At 36.8% G+C, this 18,646-nt stretch overlaps 1 protein-coding gene across 1 annotated transcript; it reads left to right on the top strand.

The window, feature by feature from the left end:
• The first annotated feature begins 1,811 nt into the window (after window positions 1-1,811).
• On the top strand, window positions 1,812-18,207 carry RPF1 (ribosome production factor 1 homolog). The gene is made up of 9 exons (XM_019957202.2): window positions 1,812-2,067; window positions 3,473-3,529; window positions 5,603-5,683; window positions 12,162-12,257; window positions 12,823-12,976; window positions 16,449-16,531; window positions 16,963-17,144; window positions 17,322-17,448; window positions 17,995-18,207. The coding sequence occupies exons 1-9, from the start codon at window positions 1,840-1,842 to the stop codon at window positions 18,034-18,036; spliced, it is 1,050 nt and encodes a 349-aa protein (XP_019812761.2). The 5' UTR covers window positions 1,812-1,839; the 3' UTR covers window positions 18,037-18,207.
• The last annotated feature ends 439 nt before the right edge of the window (window positions 18,208-18,646 follow it).

Below are 18,646 nucleotides of genomic sequence, written 5' to 3'. Positions count from 1 at the left end.
AAAATACAGTTTTGGTATCTTTAATATCGTGTTTGAAAGAACTTGAAAAGGTGAAAATGAAGGATGGAAACCAAAATATTAGACTATCAAAACACCCAATGTCAATATTGAAACATACAACTTGAAATTATGGTAATTTCTTGAAAATCAACTGTTGACAGTAAACCAAAAAGATTGTTTGGAGGTCATTTTCCTAAAATTAGAATGAGGAATATAGCAAAATTTAATCACTGGGAAAACATGTTTGCTTTCATGACACGCTACTCTCTTGATTTTTCCTTCTCATTCTCCTTTACTAGGTCCTCCTTTTCTTTCTAGCTCTTCATGTGAGACTGCTTCAGGGTACAGTCCATCATTCTCTTCTCTATTTCAGTTCTTTATCTACACTCACTATAACAGTTTGAATTACTATCCATTAGCTGATGACACCCCAGTTCTGATCTCCAGCCCATACCTCTCTCTCCAACCTTCCAGTCATTCAGTCAAAAATCTGGGAGTCATCTGTGACTCTTCTCTTTCGCCTTTCATTCAATTGTCAGGAATTCTACCTCCTAAAACAATCTGTTCACCTCTTACCACCTCTATTAGAACCACCGGTTCAAGACATTCATTTCTCCCCTCCTGTCACTTTCCCTCCCCTACAGTCTACTCTCAGAAGAGTCTGAGTGATGCTTTTAAAATATGTCATCACACCATTCCTTTATTCAAAATCTTCCAAGAAATCTGCATCTCACATAAAAGCCAAAGTCCTTACAAAATCTTACACAATCTGTCACCCTAACCTCCCACGCCCACTCCTGCCCACCTTTACTCTCCTCTCTCATTGACCTCTGGCTTCAATGTTTTCTGAACAAGCCAGGCTCGCTACTGACTGAAGCCTTGGAGCTGAACGTTTCCTTGGCCTGGACAGCTTTTCTCCTAGATAAAAAGCTTTGCTTTTCTCATATTAACAGCTCTTCCCCCAGATAACTGCCCTGTATACTCCATTTGTTGTTACTGTTCAGTCACTAAGTGGTGTTCCACTCTTTTCCGATTGCATGGACTGTAACGCACCAGGCTCTTCTGTCCATTTGAATTCTGGGGCAAGACTACTGGAGTGGGTTGCCATTTCCTTCTCCAGGGTATCTTCCGGACTCAGGGATGGAACCTGGGTCTCCTGCATTGCAGCCAGGTTCGTTACCCCTAAACCACCAGGGAAACCCATATGCCCTTCAAATCTCTGCTCAATAATTAAGACCACTCTCAGAATCCTATTTAAGAGCTGTAACCCATCCCTTTATCCCCTCAACACTATGCATATTTAATAGCTTACAACAGTAATTATTTGGGAGATCATTTTAGTTTCTAGTAGAATGTAAATTCTATATTGTTTTGTACTTAGGCCATAGTGGCTCAGTGGTAAAGAATCCGCCTGCAATGCAGGAGACCCAGGTTCTATCCCTGGGTGGGTAAGATCCTCTGGAGAAGGAAATAGCAATCCACTCCGGTATTCTCGCCTGTAGAATTCCATGGATAGGGGAGCTTGGCAGGCTACATACAGTCCATGAGGTCGCAAAGAGTCCGACAGGACTGAGCAACTAACACTTAGGTTTGAAGGGCTCTCACATTGATAACAGTCAATAATGGATTTCAGCAATTCATTTCACAGTTCACACGCCTGGGCAAGCTCCGTATACTCTCCTCAAGCCTAAATTTCAGCACCTCCATAAACTGATAAAACTCAGCAAACATACACTTTCCTTTAAGAACTTCCCGACCCCGGAAATACTAGCTTAAGGACGGGGGTGGGAAGAGGAAGCTACTTCCGTTTCCGTACAGACCACAAGAAGCAAAAATACCATGGCGAAAGCCGGAGGTAAGAGCGGCGGCAGCGGAAAGAAAGGCCTGAAACGCAAAGCCGCTACTGAAGAATCTCAGGAGGCTGCAGTCGGTGAGGATGGGACGACGGAAAGCGGAGTCCAACCCCCAAAGACGGCTGCCTTTCCTCCAGGATTCAGCATTTCGGAAATTAAGAACAAACAGCGGCGACACTTAATGTTCACGCGGTGGAAACAGCAACAGCGGAAGGTATGAGGCGGCGTAGTCGCCAGGGCGCGTGCGCGGTGTCGCTCTGGAGCCAGTGGGGTTGGGCGGACTGGATGATGCACATGCGTGGTCACCCCTGCCCGGGTCGCAGGCGGCGCTTATTAATCCGGAAGGGGTAGAGGCCAAGCAACCTTGCCCTGGTTCCTGCATCCTCATTTTTACCACACTCTCGGCTCAGCTTTCCGTCTCAGCAGCAAGGATTGCTTTCCTTGTCAGCTCTGTTGTCCTTGTTTGCGAAAGAAAGCAAGAAGTCTTGCTCTCCCTATATTAAAAATTACTTTCCTGCCTGGCTCCTCTGCCCCCCGCCCCCACCCGCCAGACTTAAAAGGCAAAAATTTTGGTCTCCGATTTACCTCGTCAACCCAAAGTTGGTTAATGCCTAAAATCTGCAATACAGGCAGTACAAACATCCAAAATGATCCTTCTCTGATTGCTGTAGCCGCCCTTACCGAAGTTAGACTGTAAAGTTTATAGAAATTGGATTTACTCTTTCCCGCATTGTCCTACGAATCTAGGAGGTAAACACATAGAGATAAAGCCCAAGTCACGGTGCTTACTTGTGGTTAAATTACGCTTTGAAGCAAGTTGCTTATTGCATATCGCGAAAATTCATACACAATATTCTTTTTACTTGCCTGCTGCCTCTTGCTAGACTTGTTAAGGCCCTGCACAGTGTCTTATTTGTCGTAGGTGACAAAGTGCTATTGGAGTACTTGGAAGGGACAAAAAATCCATTTTGGTGCGCACGTATGGTGCAAGGGTGTCTTAGATTTCTTGGGTCTGTAATTTCTAATCGGAGACCTGGTGGATTGAGGATCAACAGGCGCTAGGGAAAAGAAATTTTTTAGATTGTGTGTCAAGCATCCTGTTCAGAGGTCCCCAGAAGTTACAGATTTACAGTACATCCTGCAGATTCTGAATAATAAAATCATATTTTGATTATACAATGTTTGAATAGCTAATAATGGATTTATTGTAAACAATGTGAAAATTCTCATTATCATTATTTATAGCTCTTTTCAAGAGAAGCCACCAGATTAGCCGTAAGTTTTCTTTAGGTTGCAACTTGTTAGGAATGCAAAACAACAAAAGCTTGTTAATTTGTTTAGTATACATTTTGCACTTTCACTTTATTTGAGGCTTTAGAGTAAACGATAAAGCTAATGAAATTTTAAATATTCAAATTTGTCAATTTAGATTATTTTGAGGGAGCAAGATCATCTGGTTTACAATAACTTGGGTGTGAAAATCTAAATCTGGATGTTTATTTTAATACAGTTCTAAGACTGGTCAGTTTAAATATTCATAGCATTAGTAATTTCATTATGTGTTTGCTATGTAAATAGTAGTTTCTCAATATTGTTCTTTTCTTTTTTAAATCCTTTAGGAAAAATTGGCAGCTAAGAAAAAACTTAAAAAAGAGAGAGAGGCTCTTGGTGATAAGGTAAATAAAATTTTTAGTCTTCTGCTTTATATCTTGTATTAAGGAATGTTCCCTGATATTTACATTGAATCACTTTATTTTAAAATTTATTATTAAATATTTTGAATGTTTAAAATGATGTAAAAACAATACAGCACACCCCTTTCTATCCTTTACTCAAGAAATTAAGCATTAATAAATAGTGTTCAAGTGTCTTATGTGGTATTTTCTGATTGCTTTCCCCTCCAAAGACAACCACTCATTGGGACTTCCCTGGCAGTCCAGTGGTTAAGATTCCACACTTCCCCTGCAGGAGGCAAGGGTTTGATCCTCGATTGATTGGGGAACTAAAATCCCTTTGTCCCGAAGCAGGGTCAAAAAAAAGAACAATAAATCATGAAATTGCTTTTTATTATTCCCATGCACTTTCTTTGTTTCCTTTATTATGTTTGTGTGCATAAACAGTAAATACAGTAGTAGTGGTATTTTGCATGTTTTCAAAATTTCAAAATGGTGTATATACTTCCAGCTTGCTTATTTTACTTTATGTGTTTGAGAGGCATAGACACATTATCCCTGACTGGGAATGAAGAAGATCCCCACCATAGGCCTGTAACTGGAGTTCTTCAGACTGGAAGCAAAGGCATTTTGTTATGCTAGGCTGAAGAAAGGCATGGTAGGGCCTCTTCTTCTGTAGGGTTGGGATGTGTGAGAATGAGAGCTGACACAGAGGGTATAAACCTGTGAAGAGTGAGAATGGGGAGTAGGAGGAAGGTGAGACACCTGAGTGGATTGTGGCAAAGAAGAGAGCATCAAGAAAGGATTTAGCTATTTTTGTGATACTGACAAAAAATGAAATCTTTCTATTGAAAAATTTAAAAAGAACTATTGAATGCTTCTGCATTATTGCACAGCCAAATTATTTTCATTTTATTTATAGTTCTAAGTTGCATTTTATACTTGAAAATTTTTTTAAATGTTCAATTCCCCCCTCCTCCCATCTCTTACTTAAGATGGAGTACCAAGTAATAATAAGCATTTGTGAGGAATGGAAAAATACAGACTATATACATATACTGTATACAAACTAAATACTACTTTTTCGTGAATTCTCTTGAATAGTATTAGATTAAATCACAGGAAATTCCAATATTAAGACTGTTTTCACCTGCAAAATCCTATCAAGCAGTGTTAGTCTCTTTTTAATTCAGTAATCAGTTAGTTACAGCAAATTAATATGCTGATCACCATTTGAAAATATCACCGTTCTTGTTTTTGGATTGATAGATGATCTAGAACTGCCTCTTTTTAAAAAATTACTTAAAACTTAATATTTATTAAAATAATAAAGAATTCCTAAATAGTTTGTCAGGTCATATTCATCTCTGTTAGTGTACATGTATTTTAGATTAGTTTTAATCATGTATGGTTATGGTTTTGTGTTCTTGCTCCTTAGAATTTCATTTACACAATTTCTTGATCTAAGCGGAGTGTGTGTGATTGCTGATGCTAACGGTATTCCATTCAGTTGGCGATGCTGTAGTCATCATCTTGTTGTTGGACATTTGCCCTATTTACTGTTCATTCCTCTAACCATAGTGATTATACATATTTCTTTGTATAAATTGCTCCCCTTTTCTTTCCTTACCAGAAATTCTCTAAACTAGAATTACTAGTTCAGCAGAAAGATACAGATTTGTAGCCTTTGTTAGATATTTCTGAATAGCTTTCTGAAAGTATTCGAACAAAGCTACCTAAATATGTACCTTTGTAATTTTTCTGTTATGTTTGATATTTTTCATCTTTGTGAATAATATTACATCTTGAATTCGGTTTTCTCTTTCTGCCACTTTTGCCTGGTTTTAAGCCATTTTATCCTGGCAGCAGTTCTTCCAGTAAGTACATGTGTGTGCTCAGAGAGTTAAAAAGCCTCTTACTCAGTATTGTTACTAGGACTGATGTAGCAGTGGGCTGAATGAGAAACAGGTTGACTTTTTGCATTATTTGCAGATTTTTGTTATTCTTCCTCAAGCATAATGCAAAATTATTAATGTGAAATGCTTCCCACACTTAACATTTTTTTCTTTTATTTAGGCTCCACCAAAGCCTGTACCCAAGACTATTGACAACCAGCGAGTATATGATGAAACCATAGTAGATCCTAATGATGAAGAGGTAAATGTTAGAAGTCTTAAATAAATTTGGGTAATCACATTTGATAAATTATCTGTTCTTATGCCAGTGTTTAAAGTTCTAGCTGGTGAAGTTGTATTAATGGATTGATTTAGCTATAATGCTGGCATGTTATCTTATTATTTGTTGAAGATCATTTCATAATTGGGTTTTCCAACAATGCTATAGAAAAAGTCAATTATTTATTTTCTCAAAAGGTATTTTATGCTTAGATAAACTTGTCATTTAATCAATAACATTTCCAGTGTTTTTTAATGTCATTTGAAAAGCAGTCCTTGTTTTATAAATTTTTACTATAGATATGTGTAGTATTTGTTAGACATTTTGACAGCTAAGGTAATCTGATGCTATTTTTATGTGTGTCCATATAAAACTCCTGGTTTCAAGATAATTTTTCACTTTTCCCTTTAGTTTGCAACAGTACAGTGAAAGAGTCAAGGTTTTACAACACATTCATGTACTTAATTATCAGAAACGGATTTCTCTTATTAGAGTGAGAAAGGAAATCAGTTTCTTTCTTCCACTCTTCCTTCTTTATCCCTCTTACATAACCAGTTTCCCAGCACCATTTTTGAAGTAGTACAGCCTTTCTCATAGTAAATTTTAGTGCTGTGTGATATATTAGTTGTCCGTGTGTGCTGAGTGTTTTTTTTTTTGGTAGCTTGTCACTGGATTGGTTCTTTAGTTTCTTAATTATTTAGCTTCATGGTAAGTTTTGATAGCTGTGAGGGAAAGATGCCCCTTGCCATTCCCGTTCTCAAATCCCTCTCTTCAAGAGTGTTATCTTCCTGGATCTTTCATCTTCCATATAAAAGTATGAATCATACAAAATCAGATCAGTGTCAGAATCTAGGTAGTATTGGGTTGGCCAAAAAGTTCGTGCGGGTTTTTCTGTGTCATCTTAACGGAATGTTTTACAGAACAAACTTCTTGTCCAACCCTATATGTGTGTGTGTATATATATATCCACTATATATATATATATATATATATATATAGTATATATGCACGTAGGTAGGTAGTGAAGTGGCTCAATTGTGTCCAACTCTTTGAGACCCCATTGACTCTAGACTACCAGGCTCCTCCATCCATGGGATTTTCCTGGCACGAGTCACTGGAGAGGGTTGCCATTTCCTTCTCCAGGAGATTTTCCCCAACCCAGGGATTGAACCCGCGTCTCCCACGTTGTAGGCAGATGCTCTACCGTCTGAACCACCAGGGAAGTCTTAGTATATATGTATGTATGTATATATATCTTATTTCAGTTCAGTTCATTCAGTCGTGTCTGACTCTTTGCGACCCCATGGACCGCAGCATGCCAGGCCTCTCTGTCCATCACTAACTTCCAGAGTTTACTCATCTCATGTCCATTAAGTCTGTGATGCCATCCAACCATCTCATCCTCTCTTGTCCCATTCTTCTCCCTCCTTCAGTCTTTCCCAGCATCAGGGTCTTTTCAGATGAGTCAGTTCTTCACATCAGGTGACCAAAGTATTGGAGTTTTAGCTTCAGCATCAGTCCTTCCAGTGAATATTCAGGACTTTTTTCCTTTGGATGGACTGGTTGAATCTCCTTTCTGTCCAAGGGACTCAAGAATCTTCTCCAACACCACAGTTAAAAAGCATCAATTCTTCAGTGTTCAGCTTTCTTTATAGTCCAACTCTCAGATCCATACATGACTATTAGAAAAACCATAGCTTTGGCTAGATAGACCTTTGTTGGCAGTACTATAATGTGTCTGCTTTTTAATATGCTATCTAGGATGGTCATAGCTTTTCTTCCAGGGAGCAAGCATCTTTTAATTTCATTGCTGCCATCAGCATCTGCAGTGATTTTGGAGCCTCCCAAAATAGAGTCTGCCACTGTTTCCATTGTTTCCCCATCTATTTGTCATGAAGTGATGGGACCAGATGCCATGGTCTTAGTTTTCTGAATGCTGAGTTTTAAGCCAGCTTTTTCACTCTCCTCTCTCACTTTCATCAAGAGGCTCTTTAGTTCTCCTTCACTTTCTCCCATAAGGGTGGTGTCATCTGCATATCTGAAGTTATTGATATTTCTCCTGGCAATCTTGATTCCAGCTTATGCTTCATCCACCCCAGTGTTTCTCATGATGTATTCTGCATATAAGTTAAATAAGTAGGGTGACATTATACAGCCTTGACGTACTCCTTTTCCTATTTGGAACCAGTCTGTTGTTCCATGTTCAGTTCTAACTGTTGCTTCTTAACCTGCATACAGATTTCTGAAGAGGCAGGTCATGTGGTCTGGTATTCCCATCTCTTTCAGAATTTTCCACATTTTGTCATGATCCACACAGTCAAAGGTTTTGGTGTAGTCAGTAAAGCAAAAGTAGATGTTTTTCTGGAACTCTTTTACTTTTTCGATGATCCAGTGGATGTTGGCAGTTTGATCTCTGGTTCCTCTGCCTTTTCTAAATCCATCTTGAACATCTGGAATTTCGTGGTCCACGGACTGTTAAAGCCTGGCTTGGAGAATTTTGAGCATCACTTTGCTAGTGTATGAGATGAGTGCAATTGTGAGGTAGTTTGAGCATTCTTTGGCATTGCCTTTCTTTGGGATTGGAATGAAAATTGACCTTTTACAGTCCTGTGGCCAATGCTGAGTTTTTCAGATTTGCTGACATATTGAGTGCAGCACTTTCACAGCATCATCTTTTAGGATTTGAAATAGCTCAACTGGAATTCCATCACCTCCAGTAGTTTTGTTCTTAGTGATGCTTCCTAACGCCCGCTTGACTATGCATTCCAGAATGTCTGGCTCTAGGTGAGTGACCACACCATTGTGATTATCTGGGTCGTGAAAATCTTTTTTGTATAGATCTTGTGTATATTCTTGCCACCTCTTCTTAATATCTTCTGCATCTGTTAGGTCCATACCATTTCTGTTTTTTATTGTGCCCATCTTAGCATGAAATGTTCGCTTGGTACCTCTAATTTTGCTTCACGGGGCCTTTAAATACTGAAAATGTATTTCAGTGAATATCATTATTTTCTTCATACAAGTTATACACATAAATCTTGTTAGAACTATTCCTGGGTATCATATTTTTTTCTTATTAGTATAAATCACATCTCTCTGAAAACTATTTGATTTGCTAATTTACAAAAATGAGATTGATTTTTGAATCATGATCTTTTAATCAGAATTCACTAATAATTTTTCTGAATGGTTTCATTTGATGTTTAGGTAATCATTTCTGCAAATATGTTTTTGTTTCTTTCAAACCATTAACAATTTCTTTTGTGCTTACTAGAACTGCACCATAATGTCAAATAAATTTTAAAAAGCAGTATTATCCTCTCTTCCGTGTTACTAATTTTAAAGAATACTTCAGTGTATCATCATTAATGCATGTGTCATTAGTGGTAGATTTTCCTTATGAGTTATGGAAATTCCATTCTTTTTTTTGCTGCTTTGTTTGTTTAATGATTGAATTAGAAAGTTAGATGTCTTTCCTGCAAATATTAAGATAATTTATGCACTTTTCTGCAAATATTGAGATGAATATCCAGTTTTCTCCTTTATTCAGTAATTTAATAAATGAAATGGACTTTCTAGTGTTAAACCTGTTCTATTCATGGGGTAAATCCAATTTAGTTAAGGTGTTTTATCTTCTTAAAATTTTGTTTTGGTTTGTTAAATGCATTGTTTAGAATATGCTCATGAGTGAGACTGAAGTAATACCGTTTTCATTCCTAAACTTCTTTATTTGAGCTTTCACCAGAGACATACCTGTTTTGTTATTCTTTTCAAGTTACTATTTTATTTCTCTATTAAATGTTTTCTAATTCACTTATATCTCCTCTTACCTTTATTATTTCTTCTATACTCTGAGTTTATTCTATTTTTGTTTATTTGATTAACTCATTTTCATCTTTTTATGATGAGCAGTTATGGTCATAAAATTCACATTTGCTATAGCCCACAAGTTTTAAGATGCATTTCTTTCATCATCTATATCTGAGTACCTCTTCTAATGAAAGATGATTTCTTCTTGCTTGCTGTATTTTTTTAGTTCATTGCCCCCCCGCCAATCCTTATTTTTTCTTTCTTTCTACTCACTTGGGGTTTTAGTTGCTCTAGCTTCCTAAGATGGAAGCTTAGATTATTGATTTTATTTTTTTTTCTAATATAAGCATATAAAACTCTGGTGTTCGCCCAAGCACTGCTTTAACCACCTTCCATACATTTTGATGTGTTTGTGGTGTTTTCATTTTCATTCTGTAGAAGATATTTTCTGGTTTCTCTGGTGATTTCTTCTTTGGCTTACAATTTTCAAGAAGTATATTGTTTAATTTCCAAATATTTGAGGATTTCCCCGATTTCTGCTGTTGATTTCTAATTCAATTTTATCGTGGTCTGGGACATATTTTGTTTCATTTCACTCCTTTTCAATTGAATAAATGTCCTAGCATAAGGTCTATTCTGGAGAATGATTTATCACAATCTACTTCTAGTAAATACTTACACAATTCTGGTAAAATACAGCAAGTTTGCACCGGTATAGCTTTGTGACCTCCACTCTTACTCATGCTGTTAATTGTCAGCTCATGTTGTTATGTTATCTATGTTATAAACCCAGTGTTGTAATTACTGCTTTAAACATCCTCATATTTTAAAAAAAAAAAAAATTAAAGAGTTTACACACAAAACACGCCAGCAAAGTCTCATGTTTACCTTCAGCATTACCTGTTTACAGTCCTCTTCTTTCCTGCTTCTGGGTCATCCAGTATTGTTCTCTTTCAGCTTGCAGGATTTTCTTAAGCCTTTGTTTTTATAGCAGGTCTGAGATCTAATTATCTCAGTTTTTGTCTTTTTAAAAGCGTTTATTTTGCCTTTTTTTTTTTTTTTAAATTTTGTGGGACATAGAATCCTTGGTTGACCTGTTTTTTTCTTTGAACTTGTTCTATTGAATTTTGACCTTTACTGTTTCTTTTGAGAAACCAGTCATTACATTTTTCCCCGGCACATGATTTATTAAAGTTTTCTGGGTTTTTTTGGCTTTTACCGTCTGACACTGGTGTGTTTAGGTATTGTTCTTTTTTTTAATTCTACTTAATGTTTGTTGAGTTTGGACCTGTCAGTTAAGTTTTTAATCCATTATTTCTTGAAATTTTTTTTTTTTCTGCCATCTTCTGTCCCTGAGGAATTTCCTTTTAACACACTGTTGAAATGGTTAACATTATCCTAAAAATTTCTGCAGCTTTGCTCTTTTTGCTATGATTGTGTTCTCCATCCTTCAGATTGGATCGTTAGTAATCTGTTTTCAAGATTATTGATTTTTCTGCATCTTAGATCTATTTTACAATATTTTTACAGGCTAAAAAAGCCTGTATTTTTCCTTAATTCCTTGGATATATTTGTTATGACGGCTTTGAAATTGTCACTAAATTCACCATCTGGACCCATTCGGTCAGTTTTTATTGACTTCTCTTCCTGATTATACATCATACTTTTCTGTTTCTTTGTATATCTAATATCTTGGTTGAAAATTGGACACTTTTGGAAAACATTGCAGTAACTCTGGATTGTTTTTATTTTCTTTTACAGGTTATTGATTTTTTTGTTGTTGTTTTAGTAACTTGTCTGGACTTAAACTGGAATCTCTCTGACAGTAGCATTACACTACTGCTTAATTTGTGTTATCTTTAACCTCCCTTCCTAGAGATTTTCCCCTGTGTTTGTGTGACTCAATGGTCAGCCACTGATTTGGGTAGAGGTTGCATTGTGAAACCTTGGGCCCCCAAGACATACATACCCTCTGCCAACTGCGGTGCGTGTGGATTGAGGAATGCATTCAAAGTTGCAGCCTTTCTCACGTCTCCCTTGTCTTTCATGTGCACTGGATTCTCAGGTCTCTCTTACGTGTAGCTTAGTTGTCAGTCAAGGATTTGGGGAGAGATTATGTCAGTTTGTCTACGATTTTTTCACTTCCAGAGCTCTCATTTAAATTTCTGGCAGAATCACACCTACCCTGAACTAGGCCTGTAACCTTGGACTGGCGAAGCCAAGTTCACCTGCCCATCCTCGATTCTGGTCTACCACCTCTGGATCCAGGATTGCTGGTTCTCGCTTACTATTAGTCCTGAAGTTGATAAAGTTACTGTTTTCACCACCCAGGTTGATACGGGAAATGGAATAGCTCTAGGCAAGATTCTTGATGTTACTTGCCCACAAATGGATCCATTTTTCTAGAATGAATGCATCTCAATTTCTTGAAATTATTTTTGACAGTTTTTTTTTTTTCCAGTTTTATATTAGTATTCTTCATCTAGAAAATTATCCAACGTCTTCATGTTGCCATTAACCTGACCTTCCTGGGCCCTCTTTAAATCACGAGTCAGCTAGATACCCAGTGTTATAGAATCCTACTAGAATTGCTTGTAAAATGCTGGCCCAGTAGTGTTTGATGTAAAGTTATCTCTCTTTCTGTTTTCAGGTTGCTTATGATGAAGCTACAGATGAATTTGCTTCTTACTTCAACAGACAGACTTCTCCCAAGATTCTCATCACTACATCAGATAGACCTCATGGGGTAAACATATCAATTACTATAGTTCTTGAATTCTTAATTTTCTTACATAGGTTATTTAAAATAACTTCGTTCAGAAGAGTTAAATTTTTAGTAATTGCCTTAGGTAATGTCTGTAAATAAGCTAAATGTATCGGTGATGTGATGTAGGTTCACCAAGTGTGATTCTTCGTGATAGGCTTTCTCAGCCTCAGCACTGTGTAAACATTTTGGGCTGGATTTTTTTATTGTTCAGATTGTCCTGTTCATTATAGGATGTTTAGCAGCATTTCTGGCCTCTATCCACTAGATACCCATAGCAGCCAACTTCTACCACTACCATCAGTCATGACCACCAAAAATGTTTCCAGATATTTCCAAACATCCCTTGATTACAAAATTGTCCTTAGTGGAGAATGGCTGCTTTAGGTAGATCAGCCTTTGATGGAGGATGAAACTGGATTTCATTCTTCCCTAGCCTTGCTCTCTATTAATAACACTATAATGATTACTTCTTTCCTTATAAATATATGCCACTTAGATTTTTATTCTTTTTCATTTTTGAGGATTTTGTTATTTTGTTTTATAGAGAACAGTACGACTCTGTGAACAGCTCTCTACAGTTATACCAAATTCGCATGTTTATTACAGAAGAGGACTGGCTCTGAAAAAAATTATTCCACAGTGCATCTCAAGAGATTTCACAGACCTGATTGTTATTAATGAAGATCGTAAAATACCAAGTATCCTTTGTTCTTTTTAAGGCGTTTTCTTGTCTCCCCTTCACCCCCTTTTAAGATATATTTAAAAGAATAAGAAAAACTTTTAGAACATAATTTTTTCAACCAGAGAATTATAGATCTCTATTCCAGACTCCGAACTGATTTTTCCTTTTCACTCTGCAAGCATTTGTTAAGGACATGCTATAAGCAAGACATTATTTGTTAGTAAAAGATAAACAAGAGAAAGTCAGCTTCAGGGAATTGATAATCTAGTAGGATAAAATAGATATGTAAACAAACAAAAATATTGTGTAGATAGTACAATTACAGAGGGCAGTAGAGTATACAGTACAAACTTTGGTAAAAATCTGCCCTGGGGACATTAGGGAAGAAGTACTTGACAGAAAAAGACGCCTAAACCCTGTCTAGGTGGATATGGGTGAATGAGGTAAGGCAGAGGAAGAATACCTATTGCAAAAATATAACTGAAAAGATAGAGGTATGAAGGTGCTCTCCCAGTTGGGGATCTGCAACTATTTTGATATGGCTAGATTTTGTGTTGCCAGAAGTGGTGTCACAATATTGCATTTTTGAAGTAGGTATTTGGGCCCATATTATGTATTTCAGATACCAAGAATAATCTGTCCTTTTACTATGATTCTCAGATCCAAGGTGAATGTGTTACCTCAACCCTAGGTATTTCTTCCTATTTTGAGATAAGAGATCATACAAAGGATGCCTAGATTTGTTTTTGTCATTGATGTTGTTTTACTTACTCATTGCCTGTGAACTCAGTAACTTTAAAGATGGCCAACTGAATGTCAAAATTATTAAAATTACTAAGGATTTATAAACAATGGGGATAGTACTTCCATGCTGCCAGGATAACATTTTTAAAAAATCAACGAATACTGCTTTTTAAAAAATAATGGTCCACAATCTATTTTTTTCCATCTAAATAACTTTTATGGTGTTTATTGTTTTCAGTATAAGTTAATTAAAGACATCCACTTGATCAGTCGTGTCCGACTCTTTGCGACCCCATGGACTGTAGCCCATCAGGCTTCTATGTCCATGGGACTTTTCAGGCAAGAATACTGGAGTGGGTAGCCATTTCCTTCTTTAAGTATCCCCTTGTACCAGTTGCTTTTCAGAGACTTTTAAGACTGAACTAGCTTTGTATTGTTAGTCATTTTATAATTTGGCTGGATTGTGAGTTTAGAAAAAAAGTCTCTTGAATACTTAGTCTATTCCAGAAGAGATCTGCTTTGAAGATAGTAATCCCTGCCCTTTTAAAACATGTTGTCCCCACCTCCACCCCGCAATGAGGTTTCAAGACCTTTGTTCCTCTGTTTGGGGCAGTACTTCCTCACTTTCACTTTTTTACTCTTCCTTATTTCTAAATGGAAATTTGACGTAGAGAGCAGCTTATATAGGGTGTTTTACATTCCTGGCCTTTGAGTCGGTCATAACAAAGTAACTTTCACATCAGTGGTGACAAAATGCCTCTGTGTATTTCTGACTGCAAATTACCAGCTAAGGTTTAGGACTCAGGTGTAATCCCACCCCAGTTTAGGTACGCCGTGTAGCACTTGAATGAATCTTCCTGACCCTTCTCAAACTCTTCATTGCTAAAATCATTACTGAAAATCGGGATGAGTCCTGTGTGGCATGGTTTGTGTTAGAGATTAGGAATAACATAAGTAACACCTTTTGTACAGTGCAGGTACTTAGGAATTGATACATTTGGATTTTGTACTTTCTTTTGACACAAACCACAACTTAGTGGAAATTTCTAGAAAAGATTCAAGCCTTGATTTAGGTTAAATGACTTCTACTTCTCTTAATCCCCTTAAGATTTTATGATTTTTTTTTTTTTGTAGTACAAATGATATAGAAATACTTTTGGCTGTACCTCATGAGTATAGCCAAACCTTGAAGCGAAGGGAAGTATTCAAATATTTACTAATAATCTGCTGTGTAGTAGGCATAGTATCTGTCAGAAGTAGATCTTAGAGTTAATGGATTCATTGGGAAGAAAGGCATTTGCGTAATTGTAACTCAAATGACAAGTGCTATAGTAACAGAGCTGAGAATATTTAGAGCTTAATTTTGACTGTAAAAAGAGATGGCATTTGAAGCAGGCCTTAATTGATGAGTAAAATATTGTAGATACTTGAAATAGCATAAGCAAAAAGCACACGATAGGATTAATGTTTATGGTGTATTAGAGAGACTGTCGGTGTCTACCAGTTATGAAACAAGATGTAGAGATAGGTTATTAATAAAAGGGTAGTGCAGAGCCGCAGTTTGAGTGCTATGCTGATGTTTTTATAGATGAGTCTGTTAAGAGTAGTTTCAAACTACCTATAGCTGGCAAAACTATCAAGGCATCTAGTTTTTCACTTAGCACATAAGAAGCTATGAGAAACCACAAATACAATGGCACAGCCGAGTCCCATAGCTTATTACTTACAGAACCAAGGCCTAAATCCAACTTGATTAGCCTATATTAGGAGACAGATGTTCTTGAAGTGGTGAAAGAAGTCAGACCGAGCAGAATAGTGTTTTCCTAAGCTGGGTGGAAAAATCTCAAGGACCTCAAATAAGACAGTAACACCTGGGGTAAAAGAGGCAGCTATAGAAGTGAGGAATTTATGAAGGTAAAAGCAATAAATGGGATCTGGTGGTGGGAGAGGAAGAAGTTGAAGATGATACCCACCATAGTTTCTAATTTAATAAATGAATGGGAGAATGTTGATGTCTTTTAAAGATGGCAACATCTGTTTTATAAAACTTATATTGTGTGCAGATACTTGTAAGTCTAGTTCTGACCTCCTTTTAAGGTTAAGTATTTGAAAGAATCAAGTTGTGCTACAAAGGCTTGAGCTGCATCCCAAACTTTTAAAGCCCTTGGGCAGCTAGCCTTGATTGTAGGTAGTTATTTTATATTTCATTTGTAATTTACAGTTTATAGCCTAATTCTGTTTGTGGTAGGGTCAGTAAGTGGTTAATTAATTGGTTGATTTTAAACTGTAGTACAGTAGTCCCAAGAATTAAGACCTTGTCTCTTGAGAACACTAATAACCTTGATTTCCAGAAGATGTATCTGGACTTAGGGGATATTCAAAACTGCATATCCTGGCCTTACAAATGTATGAAAGGTATATACAGACTATATTCCATTTGTGGTGCTACAGTTATGCTAGAATCTTATCCTTATTCCTGTATTATAGTAGTGGATTTTAGCTCTTTTCGTTTACTTCAGTGCTTAACATAATCTGTCTTTCTGAAAGATTCGGGTTGATTTAGGTCTTTTGAGTTTTGGGTATGGTGTGAAAATCAAGTCAAAGGAATACATGCACCCACTTATTCACCTGATAGGTGAATTACCTACAGATTTTAGGAGACTTCGGGCATACAAAGAACTAGTTATTTAAACAGCTTAAAGTTTAGATTACAGAGTTCAGTGTGTCCTTAGCTTTTTGAACAGATGGATTAATTCTGAGTCACCTGCCCAACGGCCCAACTGCTCACTTTAAAATGAGCAGTGTTCGTTTGCGTAAAGAAATTAAGGTGAGTTTTATGCATTCCTTGACTGGCACCGGTCTCCTCACAGTATGATTAGTATATGCTGTAATCTGTAGATTAATTGATTTAATTTGGGGGTGGGGCTGCTTGGTTTTGTGATGCCGTGTGGTGAGTGGGAGCTTCTCTGGTTGTGGTGCACTGGCTTCTTGCAGTGGCTTCTCTCCTTGTGCAGCATGGGCTCTAGGCACGCAGGCTTCAGTAGTTGTGACTCAAGGGCTCTAGAGCACAGGCTCTGTAATTGAGCATGGGCTTAGCCACTCCATAGCATGTGGGATCTTCCCAGATCAGAGAGGCTATCTATAGTAATTTGTCATTAAGATAACTAAAATGTTTCAATGTCATGTGAATTCTAAAACTTCAAACTGCAATGAGATGTATTTTTGCTACTTTCTTGTGACTTTTCATCATTTTTCTAGAGAAGAGGCAAAGACCCAACAGAACACATACCAGAAATAATTTTGAACAATTTTACAACACGACTGGGTCATTCTATTGGACGTATGTTTGCATCTCTCTTTCCCCATAATCCTCAGTTTATTGGAAGGCAGGTTGCCACATTCCACAATCAACGGGATTATATCTTCTTCAGATTTCACAGGTGAGTAAAGTGCTTTAACTCCTTGGACTTTGACTTCAATTATGAAACACGTTTGCTATATAAACCTGTTTCCCAATGTATTCTGACAAGTACTGTAGATGAGAAATTAAAACTGACATATTAAAGAAGAATAGTTGGGTTCATTCAGACTGACTTCCTTAACTCTTTTTCTTTAAGATACATATTCAAGAGCGAAAAGAAAGTGGGAATTCAGGAACTTGGACCACGTTTTACCTTAAAATTAAGATCTCTTCAGAAAGGAACCTTTGATTCTAAATATGGAGAATATGAATGGGTCCATAAGGTATGTGCTTACTCTATGAAAAGCCATTTAGGCAATTTTAAAAAGGATGGAATGAGAATAAAACCATGCACTTTAAGTTTTGAGTATTTATACCTTAAATTATGCTTGTGCATTTATTCCCATGAGTTAAAACTAATCTCTGATATAGCATTCTGGTCTAGAGATTAATCTTTGTTCACCTAAAACATCCCTAAAGATCAGTGGTTTGAAAGGTGGACCAGTAGCATCACCTAAGAACTTGTTACAAAGGCAAACTGTTGGGCCATAGACCTGCTCAATCACTAGCTTGGGGAGTGGGCCAGCAGTCTGTTTATAAACCTGTTATAATGATTCTGCTGCATGCTTGAGAATTATTGCTACAGAGAAGTTTGGAGATCATTTTAAATCATAAATGAAAATGATACTTTAAAAATACATAGGCCTGACTTTAAAATTATATATATATGCACACACAGGCCTGAAGATTTAAATTCAGTCTCAGAGACAAACCAAGAATGTTTTGCACTATTACCTATGAATGTTAACTTTTTTTTTCCCCCTCCCCAGCCCCGGGAAATGGATACAAGTAGAAGAAAATTCCATTTATAAAGGACTGAGAGGATGGTATTAAACTGTGCTGAACAGGCCTGGAGTTTATGAAACAAGACTTCTCAAAATGGCAGTTACTGATTTTATAAACCGTCTTTCATATCTGAACAAAGTGTCAAGTGCCATGAATTACCACTATTTATGTAGCAAATAAAAAGGTCATTTTGTTAAGAGTTTGTAAGTTTCCTAAAATCTAATTCTCTTATTTTTAGGTAACTGTGAATAAACTGGAATCAAGATTCAAACTAACATTCCCATTTGTACTTTCATGGAACATGTGGGCTGCTGAGAAATACAGTGCTTTGGTAGATACTGTGTAACCTAACCTACTGGTTTTCTATCAGACTAGTATTCATAGTTTCAATTCTGTTTCCTGAAAACACATATTTTGGGCCAGGTGTCTAAGATGTTTTAATTTCTTTAAGCCTTTCAAGAAGGATAAAAAGTTTTAAAGCAAGATGGCTTCCTAAGGACTTAGAACAAAAGTTACAAATTATTGATGCTTGCTTTTTTGGTTCCTTTTTTCCTTGGTACTTCTTTACCTCATTACATTGTACTCTAGGGCTCCATTCAGGAATTAACTCAGGCTCTGAAATTTTTCTCACATCTT

The sequence above is a fragment of the Bos indicus genome, chromosome 3 (genome assembly GCF_029378745.1).
Source record: "Bos indicus isolate NIAB-ARS_2022 breed Sahiwal x Tharparkar chromosome 3, NIAB-ARS_B.indTharparkar_mat_pri_1.0, whole genome shotgun sequence".
Taxonomy (NCBI): domain Eukaryota; kingdom Metazoa; phylum Chordata; class Mammalia; order Artiodactyla; family Bovidae; genus Bos; species Bos indicus.
The sequence above is the reverse complement of the archived record's forward strand: the minus strand, read 5'-3'. Positions and strand labels throughout refer to the sequence as shown.